Source organism: Tribolium madens, unplaced genomic scaffold (genome assembly GCF_015345945.1).
Source record: "Tribolium madens isolate multiple individuals breed KSU strain unplaced genomic scaffold, Tmad_KSU_1.1 Scaffold_11;HRSCAF=98;Tcas5.2_LG3b, whole genome shotgun sequence".
Lineage (NCBI taxonomy): Eukaryota > Metazoa > Arthropoda > Insecta > Coleoptera > Tenebrionidae > Tribolium > Tribolium madens.
In genome coordinates this window covers 6,688,144-6,705,910 of record NW_025400975.1, presented here as the reverse complement: position 1 = coordinate 6,705,910, position 17,767 = coordinate 6,688,144, and the positions used below count along the sequence as shown (strand labels likewise).

At 33.9% G+C, this 17,767-nt stretch overlaps 4 protein-coding genes across 4 annotated transcripts; 1 reads left to right on the top strand and 3 right to left on the bottom strand.

The window, feature by feature from the left end:
- Positions 1-694: 694 nt before the first annotated feature.
- LOC123004804 (protein lin-7 homolog C) lies at positions 695-1,701 on the bottom strand. The gene is made up of 3 exons (XM_044398246.1): positions 1,511-1,701; positions 1,062-1,462; positions 695-1,015 (listed from the first exon to the last, which is right to left on the bottom strand). The coding sequence occupies exons 1-3, from the start codon at positions 1,545-1,547 to the stop codon at positions 860-862; spliced, it is 594 nt and encodes a 197-aa protein (XP_044254181.1). The 5' UTR covers positions 1,548-1,701; the 3' UTR covers positions 695-859.
- Positions 1,702-3,251: 1,550 nt separating this feature from the next.
- On the bottom strand, positions 3,252-5,898 carry LOC123005030 (ADP,ATP carrier protein 1). The gene is made up of 4 exons (XM_044398623.1): positions 5,668-5,898; positions 4,499-4,760; positions 4,213-4,447; positions 3,252-3,811 (listed from the first exon to the last, which is right to left on the bottom strand). Exons 1-4 carry the CDS (start codon positions 5,822-5,824, stop codon positions 3,569-3,571), a joined length of 897 nt encoding a protein of 298 aa, XP_044254558.1. The 5' UTR covers positions 5,825-5,898; the 3' UTR covers positions 3,252-3,568.
- Positions 5,899-8,152: 2,254 nt separating this feature from the next.
- LOC123015613 (uncharacterized protein CG1161) lies at positions 8,153-9,306 on the bottom strand. Its single transcript, XM_044415447.1, has 4 exons — positions 9,010-9,306; positions 8,834-8,958; positions 8,549-8,789; positions 8,153-8,499 (listed from the first exon to the last, which is right to left on the bottom strand). Exons 1-4 carry the CDS (start codon positions 9,064-9,066, stop codon positions 8,350-8,352), a joined length of 573 nt encoding a protein of 190 aa, XP_044271382.1. The 5' UTR covers positions 9,067-9,306; the 3' UTR covers positions 8,153-8,349.
- LOC123015608 (GDP-mannose 4,6 dehydratase) lies at positions 9,185-11,062 on the top strand. Its single transcript, XM_044415432.1, has 4 exons — positions 9,185-9,545; positions 9,710-10,145; positions 10,210-10,658; positions 10,708-11,062. The coding sequence occupies exons 1-4, from the start codon at positions 9,492-9,494 to the stop codon at positions 10,837-10,839; spliced, it is 1,071 nt and encodes a 356-aa protein (XP_044271367.1). The 5' UTR covers positions 9,185-9,491; the 3' UTR covers positions 10,840-11,062.
- Positions 11,063-17,767: the final 6,705 nt, after the last annotated feature.

Here is a 17,767-nt window from a genome sequence, read left to right as displayed (position 1 = left end):
ATTTTTTCGCTACAAGTGATAGTTTTTAAGATATTGGCCAAAGTTTGAGTGATTGGTTTGTCAAAATCAAAATTCTTGTAAAAAAWWTTTTTTCAGGAAAGTAAGAAGAACAAGTACCTCAAAATTTAAGTATTCTTACGTAAAATTGTCTGAAAATTACGAATCTGTCCTTGTTTTTTACCTGCAGCGCATAGTTTTTGAGATATCGGCTAAAATTTAGTCAAGATTTAATCTCTTGTAGAAAATAATTTTTTTGGCAAAGTAAAAAGTCAAAACAGTTTAAATATTAGCTCTTCCTATGCAGAATTATTTGGGGATTCCGAGTCTATTTTCATTTTTCACATAGATATAGGTCAAAGTTCAAGTCGTTGTAAAAGTATAAGTAGACAAAAATGATAACGTCCTTGGGTAAAATAATGTTTTAAGAAACTTTTAAGCTCGCGATGAATTCTTTTTTATACAAAAGTGTAAAAACACATCATTTTGAGTCAAAACAACGTAGAGTTCTGAAAACCTTGAACTAGTCATGAAAAAAGTTAAATTTCAGTCTTCACACATCAAAATTATGTAAAATTAATATGCAAAGTTTTAGGAAAATTGTTAATTCAGAAGCTCTTTTGACGAATTTTGATGCTGGTTAAAATTCTCAACAAATTTGTTACTTTTTTCTATTTTTTTTATTAAAAAAATGCAATTTTTCAATTTTTAATCATTTATTTAATGTAACATAAATAACAAAAAACATTGAAAACATATAATACTTGTAGTTGAGATTCAGTACCCTAAAAAACTCGTGCACATGTAGTGCGTTAAATGCAACACAATCTAATAATATTTTATGTAATATCAGTGTCTATTTTTAATTATACTGTTGTCTTCTCCTGGCCCTCTGCTTGTCAAACCTCAACTCCATCTCTTCCAACACCTTGGGGGTATATCTCACAACCAACTTGACCGAGCCATGAGCCTGCTTCAGCAACTCCACTGCCTTTTCATGATTCTCTCCTTCAACAGACTACCACCCCAATCACCCCCTTATCCACCCCTCCTCCAACACTCACCACTCCATTGACACTCAGCAACTGATCCCCGCGTTTCAACCCCCCATGACGATCGGCCACACCCCCAGGAATGATCCGAGAAATGTAAATGGGCGAATTCTGCTCCTTGCCCCCCATCACATTAAACCCCAAACCCTCCTCGGTCTTGGGCAGTTCCACGACGCGGGGGTGGGCGTGCCCCTCACTGGCGGCGAAGGCCGCAACTGTGGCCTTCGCCGTAGCGGAGGCCCGCACGTCTTGGGACCCTTGGATGTCAACGGTTTCGTAGACATGCTCGTAGACTTCACGCACCGCGTTCAGAAAGTCGCTCTGGAGGACTTTCTGGAGCGCTGCGAGCTTCGTAGCGGGGACTTCGCCACTTTTCTGGAGCTTCTCCAGGAGCTCAACGGAACGCTTAATGTCTACAACCCGACCAGAAAATAAAAGAAATTTAAAAAAACGGGGGTTACCGCGGTGGAGAGTCAAGGGTTCGCCAATTTGGGCCATTTTAGTTTGACAACTCGATGACAGATAAGTTGACAGTTGACAGTTTGGTTACCAAACAAGAAAACCCCTAGATGAAAATGCCCAAATTTGTACTCCTAAACACTAAAACGTGAATTTATACCCAATTATTTTTTTGTTTGACCAAAAAATGACAGGTTGGTACCACCCGACCGGATAATTCAACACGAAAATCCCTAAATGAATTTAAAAAATGCGCATTTGACATTTGACGCAACAAACATAATTTGGTCATGGGCGTCCCAAGTGGGTTTGCACTTACAAAAACTCTAGTGATTACGACTGTCTTTATTGCCGAATTTACACAAAACAAGCTTTTATTTACAACTTTTTGTGAATTGTAGTCAACGAAATGTTTAACTGAATAAAAACACGTGACCTCAACAGTTGACAGTTTGGTTACCAAACAAGAAAACCCCTAAATAAATTGAAGATAGTGCCCAAATTTGTGCTTCTAAACACTAAAATGGGAACTTTTTATCAAAAAAATACATAAACTAGGGCCAATTATTTTTTTGTTTGACGAAAAAATGACAGGTTGGTACCGACCGGTTACTTCAACATGAAAATCCCTAAATAAATTTTAAAAATTGCACAAAAAAAACTTGGTCATGGGTTTGCGCCTACAAAAACTCGAGTGATTACGACTGTCTTTATTGTCGAGCTTTCATTTACAATTTTTTTACACTTTGTGAATTGTGGTCAACGAAATGTTTAACTGAATAAAAACACGTGACCTCAATAGTTGACAGTTTGGTTACCAAACAAGAAAACCCCTAAATAAATTAAAGAAAATGCCCAAGTTTGTGCTTCTAAACACTAAAATGGGAACTGTTTACAAAAAAATACACAAACTAGGGCCAATTATTTTTTTGTTTGACCAAAAAATGACAGGTACCACCCGACCGGTTACTTCAACACGAAAATCCCTAAATAAATTTAAAAAATTGCACAAAAAAACTTGGTCATGGGTTTGCACTTACAAAAACTCGAGTGATTACGACTGTCTTTATTGCCGAATTTACACAAATCAAGCTTTTATTTACAACTTTTTGTGAATTGTGGTTAACGAAATGTTTAACTGAATAAAAACACGTGACCTCAACAGTTAACAGTTTGGTTACCAAATAGGAAAACCCTTAAATGAATTAAAGAAAATGGCCAAGTTTGTGCTTCTAACGCTAAAATGGGAACTTTTTATCAAAAAAATACACAAACTAGGGCCAATAATTTTTTTGTTTGACCAAACAAAAAAACTTGGTCATGGGTTTGCACTTACAAAAACTCGAGTGATTACGACTGTCTTTATTGCCGAATTTACACAAATCAAGCTTTTATTTACAACTTTTTGTGAATTGTGGTTAACGAAATGTTTAACTGAATAAAAACACGTGACCTCAACAGTTAACAGTTTGGTTACCAAATAGGAAAACCCTTAAATGAATTAAAGAAAATGGCCAAGTTTGTGCTTCTAACGCTAAAATGGGAACTTTTTATCAAAAAAATACACAAACTAGGGCCAATAATTTTTTTGTTTGACCAAAAAATGACAGTTGGTCTTGGGTTTGCACTTACAAAAACTCGAGTGATTACGACTGTCTTTATTGCCGAACTTTCATTTACAACTTTTTTACACTTTGTGAATTATGGTCAACGAAATGCTTAACTGAATAAAAACACGTGACCTCAACTATATTAACAACTTTATTACGTTCCATACTACCAACAATAACGAAAAAAAAACAATAATAAAGTAACTTATCACAACTGTTTATTGGTAAACGGCTGTTAAAATATACAGGGTTGTTAAAATACAGGGCTATCAATACTTCAGCTTACAATTGGCATAACAAAAGAAATTGTTCACGCGGAATGCCTGATAAATGTTAAAAAGTCTAAAAAAAGAGGAATGTCGGCCTAAACAAATGCATCAACCACGGAATGAAACAAATAAATTATGAGACAATTAATAATTTAAACCGTAATAATTCTACTATTGTTGTTTAAAGCACAGCTTTAAGCTCGTCGTATAATACAAGAACCAAAGCTCCGCCAGTACCGCGCAGGATGTTAGAGAATGCTCCCTTGAAGAAGGCACTTGGACCTTCAGTTTTGCCGATCTTGACCCAACAATCCAGTGTATTCTTGTACATAATATCAGCTTTAGCACGGCCAGACTGCATCATCATACGTCGTCTGACAGTGTCGAATGGATATGACGTAATCCCAGAGACTGTCGTTACGCACTTGAAACGAAAACATCATCAACACTCATTCATTACAACATCATCAACATGAGAATTTATCAATGACATCAGTTAATGGGTAGTGGTAAACTAGAGTCATCAAAATAGGCTCAGTTATGTAAAAAAACATCATGTGTAAAATTGTTTATGGTTGCAAAGAATCGAGTTACTCAATTACACAAAGGTTAATTGTGATAATGATAAAAATTATCACAATTGGAGACTGGAGATAAGAGAGGAATGTTACGACACTTGGTTCAAGGGTGTTGGGGATACCTTAGTATTCAGGATATAAGTCTTCAGGAACATTGCTTTCACTTTTTCAGCTTCAGCAACTGGAAATAACACAAAGGGTTAGATTTATGATTCTTTGCCCTAAAAACACCAATCATGATTATTACCTGTGCGATGAGGAATGAGATGAGGAAGGGCGTGTTCTTGGGATCGGGCAACATTCCCTTGGCAGTATCAAAGAAGCCGAAGTAGGAGGCACGGTAGATGATGATACCTTGCACTGACACGAAGAAACCTCTATACAAACCGATTATTCCATCGGATTTCACTGTTTTCTTAATACAGTCCAAAAGGCCGGTGTACTGCCTTTCGCCCTTGCCCTTTCCAACATCAGCTCCCAAACTATATCACAAAATCAACATAAAAAAAAACAACAAACTCAGTAAAACCTACCGAGTACGAGCATAATCCAGAGGATATACAAAGCACAAAGATGTTGCACCTGCAGCACCACCTGATGCTAGATTACCGGCGAAATACCTCCAGAATTGGGTGTGCTTGTCAACACCACCCAAAAACATCTGTTTGTAGACATCCTTGAAGGCGAAGTTCAATGCCTGAGTAGGGAAATAACGGATGACGTTGGCGAGGTTACCACGCCAGAAACTGATGAAACCCTGCTCTTTGGGGATGCGCACCAGGCAATCGATGATCCCTAAACGAACAAAATCACTATTTGTCAAGTTGGCTGTGATAAAATCCCTCTAACTTGCGAAATAAAAACCCCCTGACACTAGGACAAGAACTGTTTTAAAGCAATAAAATCACTCTGAGGTTCAAAGACTAACATAAAAAATTATGTATATCATTCGTAATGCTAATGAAATAGGAAACTTTGGTTTGACAAGCATTTTTTGGAACAAAATCAAGCTGTCACCACTTTTTGTCAAGTTGACTAATCCCTATAACTTGCGAAATATAAACCCTCTTTGAATAACTGTTTTAAAGAAATAAAATCACTCATAGGTGTTCAAGACTAACATAAAAAATGATGTATGTCATTCGTAATGCTAATGAAATAGGAAACTTTGGTTTGACAAGTATTTCTTAGGATTAAGTGACATTTTCAGATTTGCAGTTTTCTACATTTTTTATCATTCGACATTGAAATACGTAATGATTACCTAAATTATGGTTTATTGCCGTCAATGTGCTTGTAATTGTGATAATTATATTGGACAAGTTAATGCTTAAAGAAGTCCGATAATTTATTATCGCAGTGGGCTATTCTAATTCCACTATATCCCTATGTGAAATCCCTGAGTCTGTCTCGCTCGCTCGCACGGCCAATCGGCATGAAACTGTCCTTTTCCCATTCATAATTCCCATAGTAACCGTAGCAAAGTAAATCGCAACTTCCCTGGAATCGCCACCATCTTGGCATTTTCATGACGATGACGTCACTCAGGGTTACCACGTGTTCGCCGCCGCCACTGCACCGCCCGATTACGTAACCACCTTTCCGGGTACCCGGAATTGGGTTATCGATCGTCGGTGGCGGCACGCGTTTGCCCCCAATCCCGGAATTTGGGCCCTAGCCCTATTAAAAATGGCGAACTCACCTTTATACTGTTTGTCGGCGGCGATTTGCTTGCTAGCGGCTTGGACTTGCAAGAGGAGTTTGACGCGTTCGATGGGGGCGACCGCTGTCTTGGAGACCGCCGCTGAGATCCCCCCGGCGAGGAAATCCTTGGCAAAACTCATGGGATCGGTGGGCATTTTGAAGGTTTACACTCGTACACGTTAACACTCGATGGTTTCTCGGGAACGAAAGAGGCAGTTTTGACAGTACGAGCCTTGATATTCGACACGATGACGTCAAAGTCACGTTCGACCAATCAGAAGACGACACTTGAGCGACCTCTGAGGGGAATTGCACGTGATTTGCAAGCGGGGAAATTTGAATTGGGAGAGTTGTTACGTAATGGGTTCAAAAGTGCTAACTTGTTAAGTAAATGGGTTATTAACGAGGCGCTATTGATGGAATGAATAAATAACGAGGCTGATGGGTTTATTAAATGGACAAATTAGTTGCAAAGCTGCTTTTATGGTCATTGGGTGGCAAAGTTTTAAAGAAAAAATGCTTAGTCATAAGTTTGATAAGTGTATCACGGGAATCCTTTCACTTGTACTAAAAGTGCAGTAAGGTCTTTGGGTTATCTTAAAGAGTGAACAATCTATTTATGGAAGGATTTTTTCATTTGAGAGAATGAATTTTATAGGAAAATTGGGTAATGGGACTCTATGGTGGACTTTTATCAGTCCGATCATAGATTAAGAAGAGGGCAGAGACCAAAAATGAATACTACTTGAAATGCTACAGGTTATCTAAATTCACATGCATTGAGTAATCTTTTGCAAAAATTTGCTCCCGATTTTGACTTATAAGAAAGATAATTTTGGAGATAAACAAATTGATAAGATTCCAAAGGTACCAATATCTTTTTTGAGGAGTAATAAAGTGTCTAGAAATGACTTTATAACAACGCAATTGAGGTTATTTTTGATTGGTACAGTTGGAGACAAAATACTTTGGTCGTCACTTTTCTAATACTTTAATGTAATTCAAGCTTTAACGTTAAAATGAATGACAGTTTCAAATTAATGACAGCTATTATATTTTCCTATCAAAAATATGTACAACTTGTCAACTATAATTGACAGTAGCTAAAAATAAGGTTAACAGTCCTAAGTCATGTTTTATAATTTAATGTCACTTAAGTGACATTGACGACCAAAGTATTTTGTTTCCAATTGTACAAAATATTAAAAAATAATCAATTTTCTTCGACAAGTGTTCCCTTTTTTATTGTTTTGTAAAAGTGTTGATGAAACCACAATAAAGCAAAAACTATGTGAAAAATAATGACAAAAAACTGAAATTGTCTTAAGATTGCAATTATACAACCAATTATACACCCTTGCACAAAATTTTTAATACTAACCTATTATGTAAATGGTTAATACACACAAATGGTAAACAGAAAAAACGAAGTTATGAAAAGAGCCAATCAACGTTGAGATCAAGTATTGTTTTAACCAATCAAATGGCAAATAGAATTTTGAATACAACCAATAAAACGTTGAGATTAATTTCTAATTATTTTTTCAACCAATTAAATATTAAATATTAGATTTAAGTCCATAAAATAAAAACACGGCTTGAAAATTTGTATAATGTGAGGAAATGAATAATCAGGAAGGAAAAAACAAAAACGACATTTCTTAGACAATTTAATTATCACAAAAGTATACAGAAAATACTAGTTTGAATTTGACATTGACGACCAAAGTATTTTGTTTCCAACTGTACAAAATATTAAAAAAATAATACATTTTCATCGACAAGTGTTCCTTTTTTTATTGTTTTGTAAAATTGTTGATGAAAACACAATAAAGTAAAAAACAATGACAAAAAACTGAAAACAGTCTTAAGTTTCCACTTATGCAACCAATTATACATCTTTACGCAAAATTCTTGATACTAAATTTACCAGACACTTATACAGAGTATTTTATACAATTTCACAAAGCCTATGCATGTAGAATTCAATCAGTAATACATAATTTTATATAAAGTTGATTGAAAATACTAAAAAATCACAGTTTTCTGTAGTTTTGTATTTTGTTCACCCCTCAGGTAATTGGAAGAAATTATTAATTTCAACATTTTTGTTAGTGGGTAATTGAGAATTTTGATAATTGATTTTTTTATAACATAAATGGCAAACTGAAAAAACCAAGTTATGAAAAGAACCAATAAACGTTGAGATCATGTAGTTTTTTAACCAATCAAATGACAAATAGAATTACCGAATTTTAAAGACAACCAATAAAACGTTGAGATTAATGATTGTTTTTTTTGAACCAATCAAAAATTGCAGAGTTTTGAAAACAGCCAATAAAACATTGAGATTAATTCCTATCTTTTTTCCAACCAATTAAATGTTAAATTGCAGATTTAATTCCATAAGATAAAAATATGGCTTGAAAATATGTTTAGTGTGAAGAAATAAATAATCAGGAAGGAAAAAAACAAAAACGACATTTCTTAGACAATATAATTATCACAAAAGTATACAGAAAATACTAGTTTGGATTTATGAGACTCAAGAATCATAAGATAAAGGTATGTACAAACAAAAAATAAAAAAATGATTTACACAAAACAGTTTACTCACTAAACACTCAAATATTGTAAACAAAATCATTCAACAACGGATTGGAAGAACTAAATATAATTTTTAATTTAACATAGTGTGTCTATCGTAGATGTTCCGCCTCTGTTCCTTCACTTGTTTCTTCCATTTATCCTGCTGGTGCCCCACTCTGTTGAGGACATTCCCTCTAAGACTCATATTATGATACATGGGACCAGCAGAACTGGCTTCATCCTGCAAATAACAATCAAAATTTCCCCCCACTGTGCCCAAAAATACAAACATCCTCATTTGTGTGCTCCTGATAACTGCCTTTAATTCTTTTATTCAGCAAAGGATCCAAAATGATCAAAAACGCCATGTAGATAACCAAAATCGAAATCACCCAAATGACAATAATCACCACCACTTTTATTATTCCAGTGTTTCTGTTCTCGTATTTGCACTCACAGCGGGGACAGAATTCCTGCTCTTTGCCTTGCAATTCTCTACCAATTCGCGGCAAAATAACCCCATCACAGTTACTAAAAACGATTATTTTAAACCGAAAATGGGATTCTTTTTTTACCATTTCTTAGGGGGCACATTTGTGATGTACATGATACGCGCCATGTGGGACGTTTCGGTGCTGTTTGTCACTGAAGAAATACTAGGACAGATGCATTTGCACCTTTTATCGTCGTAGGACTGGGCCTGGGGGCAAAATCAGACTCAATTTCAAAATCAAAATTTGGGGATAATCACCTGTGATACAAACACGCAACAGGAAATAATGCACAAAAAGGCCAAAATTTCACGCATCGCGACTTTTTTCGACAAATTAGAAAGCTAAAAAACGTTTTTATTCACTTGTCAACATGACAGCTGTCATAGTGATGGGAGTTTTCTCGCGTCTGACCGTTCCTTCTAAAATTGTGTTTGCACACGTGTATAATTAATTGGAAGATTGTTACAAATCTAACGATTTCGTGAAATAACACGGAATAACATTTTGGGTGGGTCAATATGAACGATGGTTAAATAAACTTGATGAAGAATACCGGTGGTGGCGACCGAAACCATCGCCAATAAATGCCTGTTGCTGTCAAATCATTACAGGAACCTGTAATCGGTCAAATCCGAAATAATCTCAATTGTGGGTTTATCTCTTGATCTAGTTAAACTGCGAGTTTAAACACTAATTGCGGTAATAAATCACACCTTTGTGTGACAAGAGACGTGTCAGAATGGCAAGTGGTGACGAACGCAAAGTGGCTCTCCTGACCGGAATTACGGGTCAGGTAAAGTAAAATTCCTCATTTAGTTGGTAGTCTTAGTTTAATTCAAGTCTACTTTGTGTTTTTCCTTCAAAATTGTTAATTTTCCGAAAACCGGTTTGTTTACGTGTCAAATGCCACTACAGTGAGCTGCTTTACCGACCTCACGCGCGAAATTTAAATTTCAGGATGGTTCCTATTTGGCCGAACTGCTCCTAGGGAAAGGATATGAAGTTCACGGAATAATCCGGCGATCAAGCAGTTTCAACACCGGCAGAATCGATCATTTGCACACGAATATTTACGAGCACAAGGGCGGAAAAATGCATTTACATTATGGCGACATGACTGACTCCAGTTCGCTCGTGAAACTCATAAACAAGATAAAACCGGTCGAAATTTACAATTTGGCGGCTCAGAGTCACGTTAAAGTGTCTTTCGATTTGAGCGAGTACACAGCTGAGGTGGACGCTGTGGGGACTTTGCGCCTTTTGGACGCCATTAGGACTTGTGGTTTGGAGAAAAAAGTCAAGTTTTATCAAGCTTCCACGTCGGAATTGTACGGAAAAGTCGCCGAGATTCCCCAGAGTGAAAAAACGCCGTTTTATCCCAGGTCTCCTTACGGTAACAGTTTTTTTTTAATACGCGAGCCGATGGCGAGTATTTAATTTRAATTTTTTTAAATCAGCTTGTGCGAAGCTTTACGCTTATTGGATCGTGGTGAACTACCGCGAGGCCTATGGTATGTTTGCTTGTAATGGTATTCTRTTCAACCATGAGAGCCCCCGCCGTGGGGAGACTTTCGTCACCCGGAAAATCACCCGAGAGGTGGCCAAAATCCACTTAGGSCTCTCGCAYTGTCTCGAGTTGGGCAATTTGGACTCGAAGCGAGACTGGGGGCACGCGAAGGACTACGTGGAGGCAATGTGGCTCATGTTGCAGGAGTCAGAACCGGACGATTTTGTCATAGCTTCCGGGGAGATGCACAGTGTGCGAGAGTTTGTCCTTGCGGCTTTCAGACATGTGGGGAAGGAGATCGTGTGGGAGGGGAGTGGAGTCGATGAGGTTGGGAAGGAGAAGGACACCGGAATAGTCCGGGTTAAGGTCAATCCTAGGTATTTCCGGCCGACGGAAGTGGTAAGTTGGTTGGGAAGTTGAAGGTGGAAACCKTGATTGGGGATTTCAGGATTTGTTATTGGGGGATTCCTCCAAAGCGAGGAGGAAGTTTAATTGGYCACCGAAAGTGTCGTTCCCGGATTTGGTCAAGGATATGATGGAGGCGGATATTGAACTGATGAAGAGGAATCCTTTGGCTTAATTTTGTGGTTACATTCCGTTTTTYGCATTTTTTAACTAGTCTTCCCAAAGACTTATTGATTATTTTTTTTCTTTGACACTCAAATAACTTATGTTACGTGCTCGCATTATAATTTATATGCAAATGGAGTATTTTTATAGAGTATGTCTGGAGGAAATTGTTCGATTTAATCTGTAATGACTGAAGTGTATGTAAATTTGCCTAAATAAAACTAAAATCGAAATTGTGTCATTTATTTTACACAAACTTTTAATTACCCACAACAAAAATAGATTACAAAATTGAAACATTTTATCGAAATTTTAGCGATTCCATAAAAATTTCACCGAAATTCCAAAAAAAATTTATCAAAATTAATTATTATAAATCCACAATAATTCCTGTAATTTCAAATTAATTCCAACAGAGATCCAACGTAATTTTCAAAAGAAATTATCTCTGATAATTCACAATTAATCCCAATAGGTAATTCCAAACAATTCAAAAGATAATTTAAATAATTCCAATCAATTTCGATTACATTCTAAAAATTTGAGCAAGTAATTTCAGAGTTGGCAGCCCTCTTTTTATTTTAGAAAAATTTTGACGAAAAAATAATATATTATCTCGGTTTAAAAAGAACTAGAAACTTTTGAAAAACGTTTAAAAAACAAAAATTTTGAGACTTAAAAGGTTGACTTGCAGACAACTTTGATTAAATCATTTATTTTTTTAAAAATACATTGATTTAGAATGATTTCTGGCTTAAAATTTGTTAAACTTGACCCAATAACATGTTACTGAAGAAAAGTAACTTTTTTTGGCACTTTTTTTGAGTCTTTAGCATTGACTAAATTTCTATCAAAAGATGAAAATTGATTTAGTTTGATTGGCCTTGTGAGTCGGTGTTTAATGTCAGTAGTCGGAGTCAAAAAATTCGCAATTGTTTAAACTTAATCCAAATAACGTTTTATGCACTTTTTTAAGTCTTTAATACCTCTAGAAATGTAAAAAACGGTAGATGGATCAATTGTTTTATTATTTTAAACGGTTACTTGTAATAATAAAAAAAGTCTTTTTGGTCATTTTTCGATGGTTTTGATTTGCTTAGGAAGCATTTCAGGTTTATTGATTTCTTTCTATTAAATTGATTTAAAAAAATCACTCTCCGAGATGTTTTAACGTTTTTTCAGGACACCTGTACATCTAATAAAAACCGCCAAATAATTTGTGTGATTTATTAAAGTTGCGTAATTTCTCACAAAAGGAAACTTTTTTTTATAAATCAATATAAATTTTGTCAATACATCCGTCAAAAAACAATTTTTTGGTTTGAATATTTTTTTACTATCTATCAAATTTACCTAATTTCACATTAATTTAATAAATTTTAATAAAAAGACTTGTTGTTTTAAAATTAGAGTATTTTTGATATAAATTATAAATAATTAACACATCGGGAACAGAACAAATGTAGAAATGAAGAAATGTGTGGGAGCGAGCGGCAATGCCGCGACGCCCCACACTTTCTCCAAAACTTTTTTTTGACCAATTGCTACAAAAGAAAACTTTTTTTTTATAAATCAATATAAATTTTGTCAATATATCCGTCAAAAAACATTTTTTTTGTTTGAATATTTTTACTATCAAATTTACCTAATTTCACATTTAGTAAATTTTATTAAAAAGAGTTGTTTTAAAATTAGAGTATTTTTGATATAAATTATGAATAAATAACACACCGGGAACAAAAAAAAAGTAGAAATGAAGAAATGTGTGTGAGCGAGCGGCAATGCCGCGAGACCCCACAATTTCTCCAAATTTTTTATGACCAAATTGCAAGTTTTATCTGATAATTTCTATCAAAAGATGAAAATTGATTTAGTTTGATTGGCCTTGTGAGCCAGTGTTTAATGTGTCGTTGTTGAAATGATCTCTAACCAGTAGTCGGTGTCAAAGAATTCGCAATTGTTTAAACTTAATCCAAAAACGTTTTATGCACTTTTTTAAGTCTTTAATACCTCTAGAAATGTAAAAAACGGTATATGGATCAATTGTTTTATTATTTTAAACGGTTACTTGTAAAAATTAAAAAAAAAACTTTTTGGTCATTTTTCGAAGGTTTCGATTTGCTTAGGAAGCATTTCAGGTTTATTGATTTTTTTCTATTAATTGACTTAAAAAAGTCAAACTCTCCGAGATATTTTAACGTTTTTACAGGACACCTGTACATCTAATAAAAACCGCCAAATAAATTGTGTTATTTATTAAAGTTGCGAAATTTCTCACAAAAGAAAACTTTTTTTATAAATCAATATAAATTTTGTCAATATGCCCGTCAAAAAACAATTTTTTTGTTTACTATCTATTAAATTTACCTAATTTCACATTTAGTAAATTTTATTAAAAAGAGTTGTTGTTTTAAAATTAGAGTATTTTTGATATAAATTATGAATAAATAACACATCGGAAACAAAAAAAAAATGTAGAAATGTGTGGGAGCGAGCGGCAATGCCGCGAGACCCCACAAGGTCTCCAAAAAATTTTTTTTTGACCAAATTGCTAGTTTTATCTGATAATTTCTATSAAAAGATGAAAATTGATTTAGTTTGATTGGCCTTGTGAGTCGGTTTTTAATGTGTAGTTGTTGAAATGATCTCTAACCAGTAGTCGGTGTCAAAGTTTGTTTGTAAAGTGATGATTTACGTTTTGTCCTGGCGGACCGCATCTCGCATTCAAAGCGCCGTGAGACATAAACTCCATGTGGTAGCACCGTAATGATGTTTAAAGCTGTCGATGTTTGTTGTTTCTGGTTCAACCAGATAAAAACGGCCGTCTCTATTTCGAAGAATCGTAATAATTCGGTCCGTAGATCAAATGTAACGCGCCTGTAATAACATAATGACTGTCACTTCAATGGATGATACCCTCGTCGTGTTCCGCCGCTGGCTTTTGTATACACGGCGGCTCGTAAAACGCGACACAGCCAGCTTTGTGCCACGGCGACCGTGTTTGTGTAACGTTTAATGTTCACACACATTCACAAATAAACACTCGATTTTCTAGAACATTACTATTTACTTATTTATGTGGATCTTCTTTATTGCTTRGACTGTCGAATGTTTTCTATTTTCGTGATGGGCCAATCGAATGAGAGACGATGCGGGTGGTCTAGCGAGCGATTTATGCGAGTTGTCGCAAAATGTTGGAAGTGGGGGGTGGGTGTTTGGGGAACGCCCATGAAACACATCGCGCGGGTTTTATTCGCTGGTTGGGTCACGTGATGCGTGGGGACACGCCTCCAGCGAATATTACAACTGCCATAAATAAACGCTGAGAGGTTTATTGACGATAAAAAGATGACTTCGAGGATGCGGGTTTATTGGCGTGCGATGATTAATCCAACGGATGTATAGATACTTGCAGATTTTTTATTTCAAATGTTTAAAAAAATGTTAAGGAAATATTTTGCTAACTTTACTTTACAAAAAAATATTAATAATTGTTTCGAAGTTTTGACGAAAATTGAAAACAAAATTGAACACTTTTTTGTTTTGTAAATTGTGGCAAAACTGTACCTCAAAGATATAATATTTTGATGTATATACAGGCTGTGTCAGAACTCGCGCCCCAGGGAAAAATTTTAAGTAATACAAAGTGGTTATAAATGATTTTCATCTAGCCAGCTATAAATTTTTCATGTAAAATAAAAAATGCCGCTTTACGAAAATAAGGGTACCTACTTGTTTTAACTCAAAATTAAAAAAATCGCCGTTTACTAATCGTCCACTTCGAAAATAGACTTCAATTATAACCTTGTTTTTCTTCCAAAGTATACATTATTATCAATTATTATTGGAAATTAATTGAAACAATAAAAGTTTAATTAACAACAATTTATTATTAATTAATAAGTGACACTAATGACAGAACTAGAGCTTTCAAAAAAGTAGAGCGACACGAATAAAGTTACATGCAAAAAAAATCTATAGCTGGCTAGATGAAAATCATTTATAACCACTTTGTATAAGATACCAAGAACGTTTCAAAAATTCTATCTTGCAAAAAATATTTTATTTATTTTTTGACGTTTGACATTTTTTATGTCTATTTAATGAAACTTATGATCTTGTATATGTTTTTTATAATTATTTAGTAAAAGTACAAAAATTTTGACTATGAAAGCCACGTATAACATATAACATATAACTTCTTTGTAAAAAACATATTTGTCAAAAAATAAAAACTGTTGATTTTTATAAACGTTGAACCACGTTTTGCAAAAACGGTCTACATTTTTCTCAAATTTTTTTTTTTTTAACTATTTTCATATTTTTTATTATTGGTTATTATTTTCTTTATTAAATTTTTTTCCACTTTATCTCATTTTGTTTAAGTGATTGGTTTTGTATAAATAAACTTGTTTTACAAAATAGTGTCAAAAATTCACCAAAGAATCAACGGAAATTACATTATTTTAGCTTGCTTTTTTTCAAGCTTCCTAAACATAACATTTTTTTTGGACCAAAAGCTTGAAACTTTAAAACTCGTTTTTGCAAAATCGGGCTATATTTTCTACTCAAAATATCATTTTTTTTACAAGATTTTTCTTAATAATGATGCTTAATACCTAATGCTTATAGCCTGTAGCAAAAAAAACTTGGAAAATTATTTTTCCAACAGAAATAAAAAGTTAAAATCCAAAATTTAAACTCTCATAACTTTGAAATTTTTATAGACAGAAATTTTTTAACATTTCTTTAATGTTCCTGGTATCATACCTTACATGGGCCGCGAGTTCTGGCGCACCCTGTATAAAAATTTTCAAAAACTTATTTCTCGCGTTTTACAACGTTGTATGTAATTTTCAGAGTCTTTTAAACTTTTAAGTGCATCTGTATCAATTTCGAAGTGTTCAATTTTTCGATTTTAGTCTAAATTTGGTCAATTTCTACCCGGAGTTTATAACATCTAATAACTTCAAAACTGTTATTGATAGCCCTTTTGTGTTTGTTATTGTTAGAAATCACTTTAAATTTCCTATCTTTTAAAAAAAAAGACAATAAATGTTTATTGAGAAAATCGCTAAAATAATCAAAATCTTTACTATAACTTCTAAATAATTAAAAATTTTGCGGTTTTCTTAACACTAATTGATTCCCTGGGACACTTTACATGCGTAAAGTTTAATGTATACCAAATTATCAGTCAAAAACGAAGAAATAAAGTGTCACTTTATTCCCTGTTCTGAGGAAATAATATTATTTTATGTTTTTTGGTGTTTTTTTTTCGCGAGTTCTGGCGCACACTGTATATAGTCGAATTTGTATTTTGGATATTTTTGACTTTATCAYCAATTTTCTCAATAACTATTTATCGTAGAACATTGATCTTTTTTGTATATTATAGAAAATTAAATTTTATTTCCAACGATGTCAAACACATGAGGCTGGCACTAATAATCCCGAAGATTTTGGCAAGTCCGCTCGAGGTGCCGAAAATCGACTAAAATTTTATCAAAAATTGAAAACTTTGAACACAAAAAGTAGAATTAAAAAAAATGAATACGAATATATTAGAGAAATAAATTAAAGAAAAAATTTTCCACTAGAGAACAGGGCTTAAAAGGTTGTTGGATCGAGTTAAAAAAAWCGTGATTTTTTGAAACGTCTTGTGATGTTTTCCATGCATTATTTATTAATTAACTTTAACCAAAATGTGGAAATATAATAACACAAAATAACACGTTAGTAATTTTTTATTTAGTACCTACTATTTTCATGTAACAGTAAGCRGACAAAGCTTTGAAAAGTTTTGATTGGTCAAGAAATTTATGAAAACACTTAAAGTTAGTAAATTATTTYAAAACAACCTCACGAACGGCATMAATCAAGTKATTATGTGTGTTTTCTTACAATTACAAGCGATTTAAAAGCACCTTTATTAAAAATAATCACGCCTTTTTTATTGAAGAAAAGCATTTTTCACTCATTTCCAAACCGCTATAAATGTTGTTTGAAGTTTCCTTGTTTTATTTAGAACACCCCCCACAAAACTTTTTATATTATTTACAGTAATTTACCTCGTTTCTCGATGTATTTGTGTAAATAGCAGTATTTCTTTAGCTGACATTTATTCGTCGTTCATAAAACGGTATTAATACATTCTAGCTCGTTCCTGGATATATATTTAAAAAAAAAACATTTTTTCTCGTCTCGGGGTCCATAAACATATGTTGCGTTACTGCTAACAACCGTAAAATATAAATTTACAAAATTTATTTGTGTCTCTTTGAGGCTCAAAACAGCACAAATAATTCATCGAGATGTTATTATTTTCTTCGCGGACCACACACGCAAGCAGTTACTCGACTTTGTTGACAACTGTAATGTGACTATGTGATGGTATTTTGCTGCTTGTCGTTAATGTCGACCGTAAAAATGACAGAGGTGAGAAATGGTTGGGAAATCTGCGATTTCCTGCAACTTGAGAGCGAATTTTACATAAATAGCTTCYAAACGAAACTGGAAAAATTGTCAAAGTTTACACACTTTCAATGTTGCTAATAGAGTTAAATTGTAGCTTAAATTTTCGCAGTTTCATGAGCCTGATTGATTTAGGCGATTGGTTTATGGATTTGGTTGCATTTGTGAACAAGGATTATAAATAATGAAGTTAACGGAGGTAATTTATTAAGCGTTATTAGAATGAAGTTGGGAGTTTTGAGAGTTATGAAAACAATCTCTGATAAGTTAAATTGGTGTGAATTTATTTTTCAACGCATTTTAAGACGATTTTTAAATATGTTTAAACATTTGCAATGATTATTGAACCTCAAATAGTTTTTAAAATATGTGCTAGTAAATATCGCTTGAGACTAAAAAAACTGTTTTCAGAATTAAAAATACGTTTTTATCTAAAGTGAACAATTTTTAAAAAGTGGCAAAAC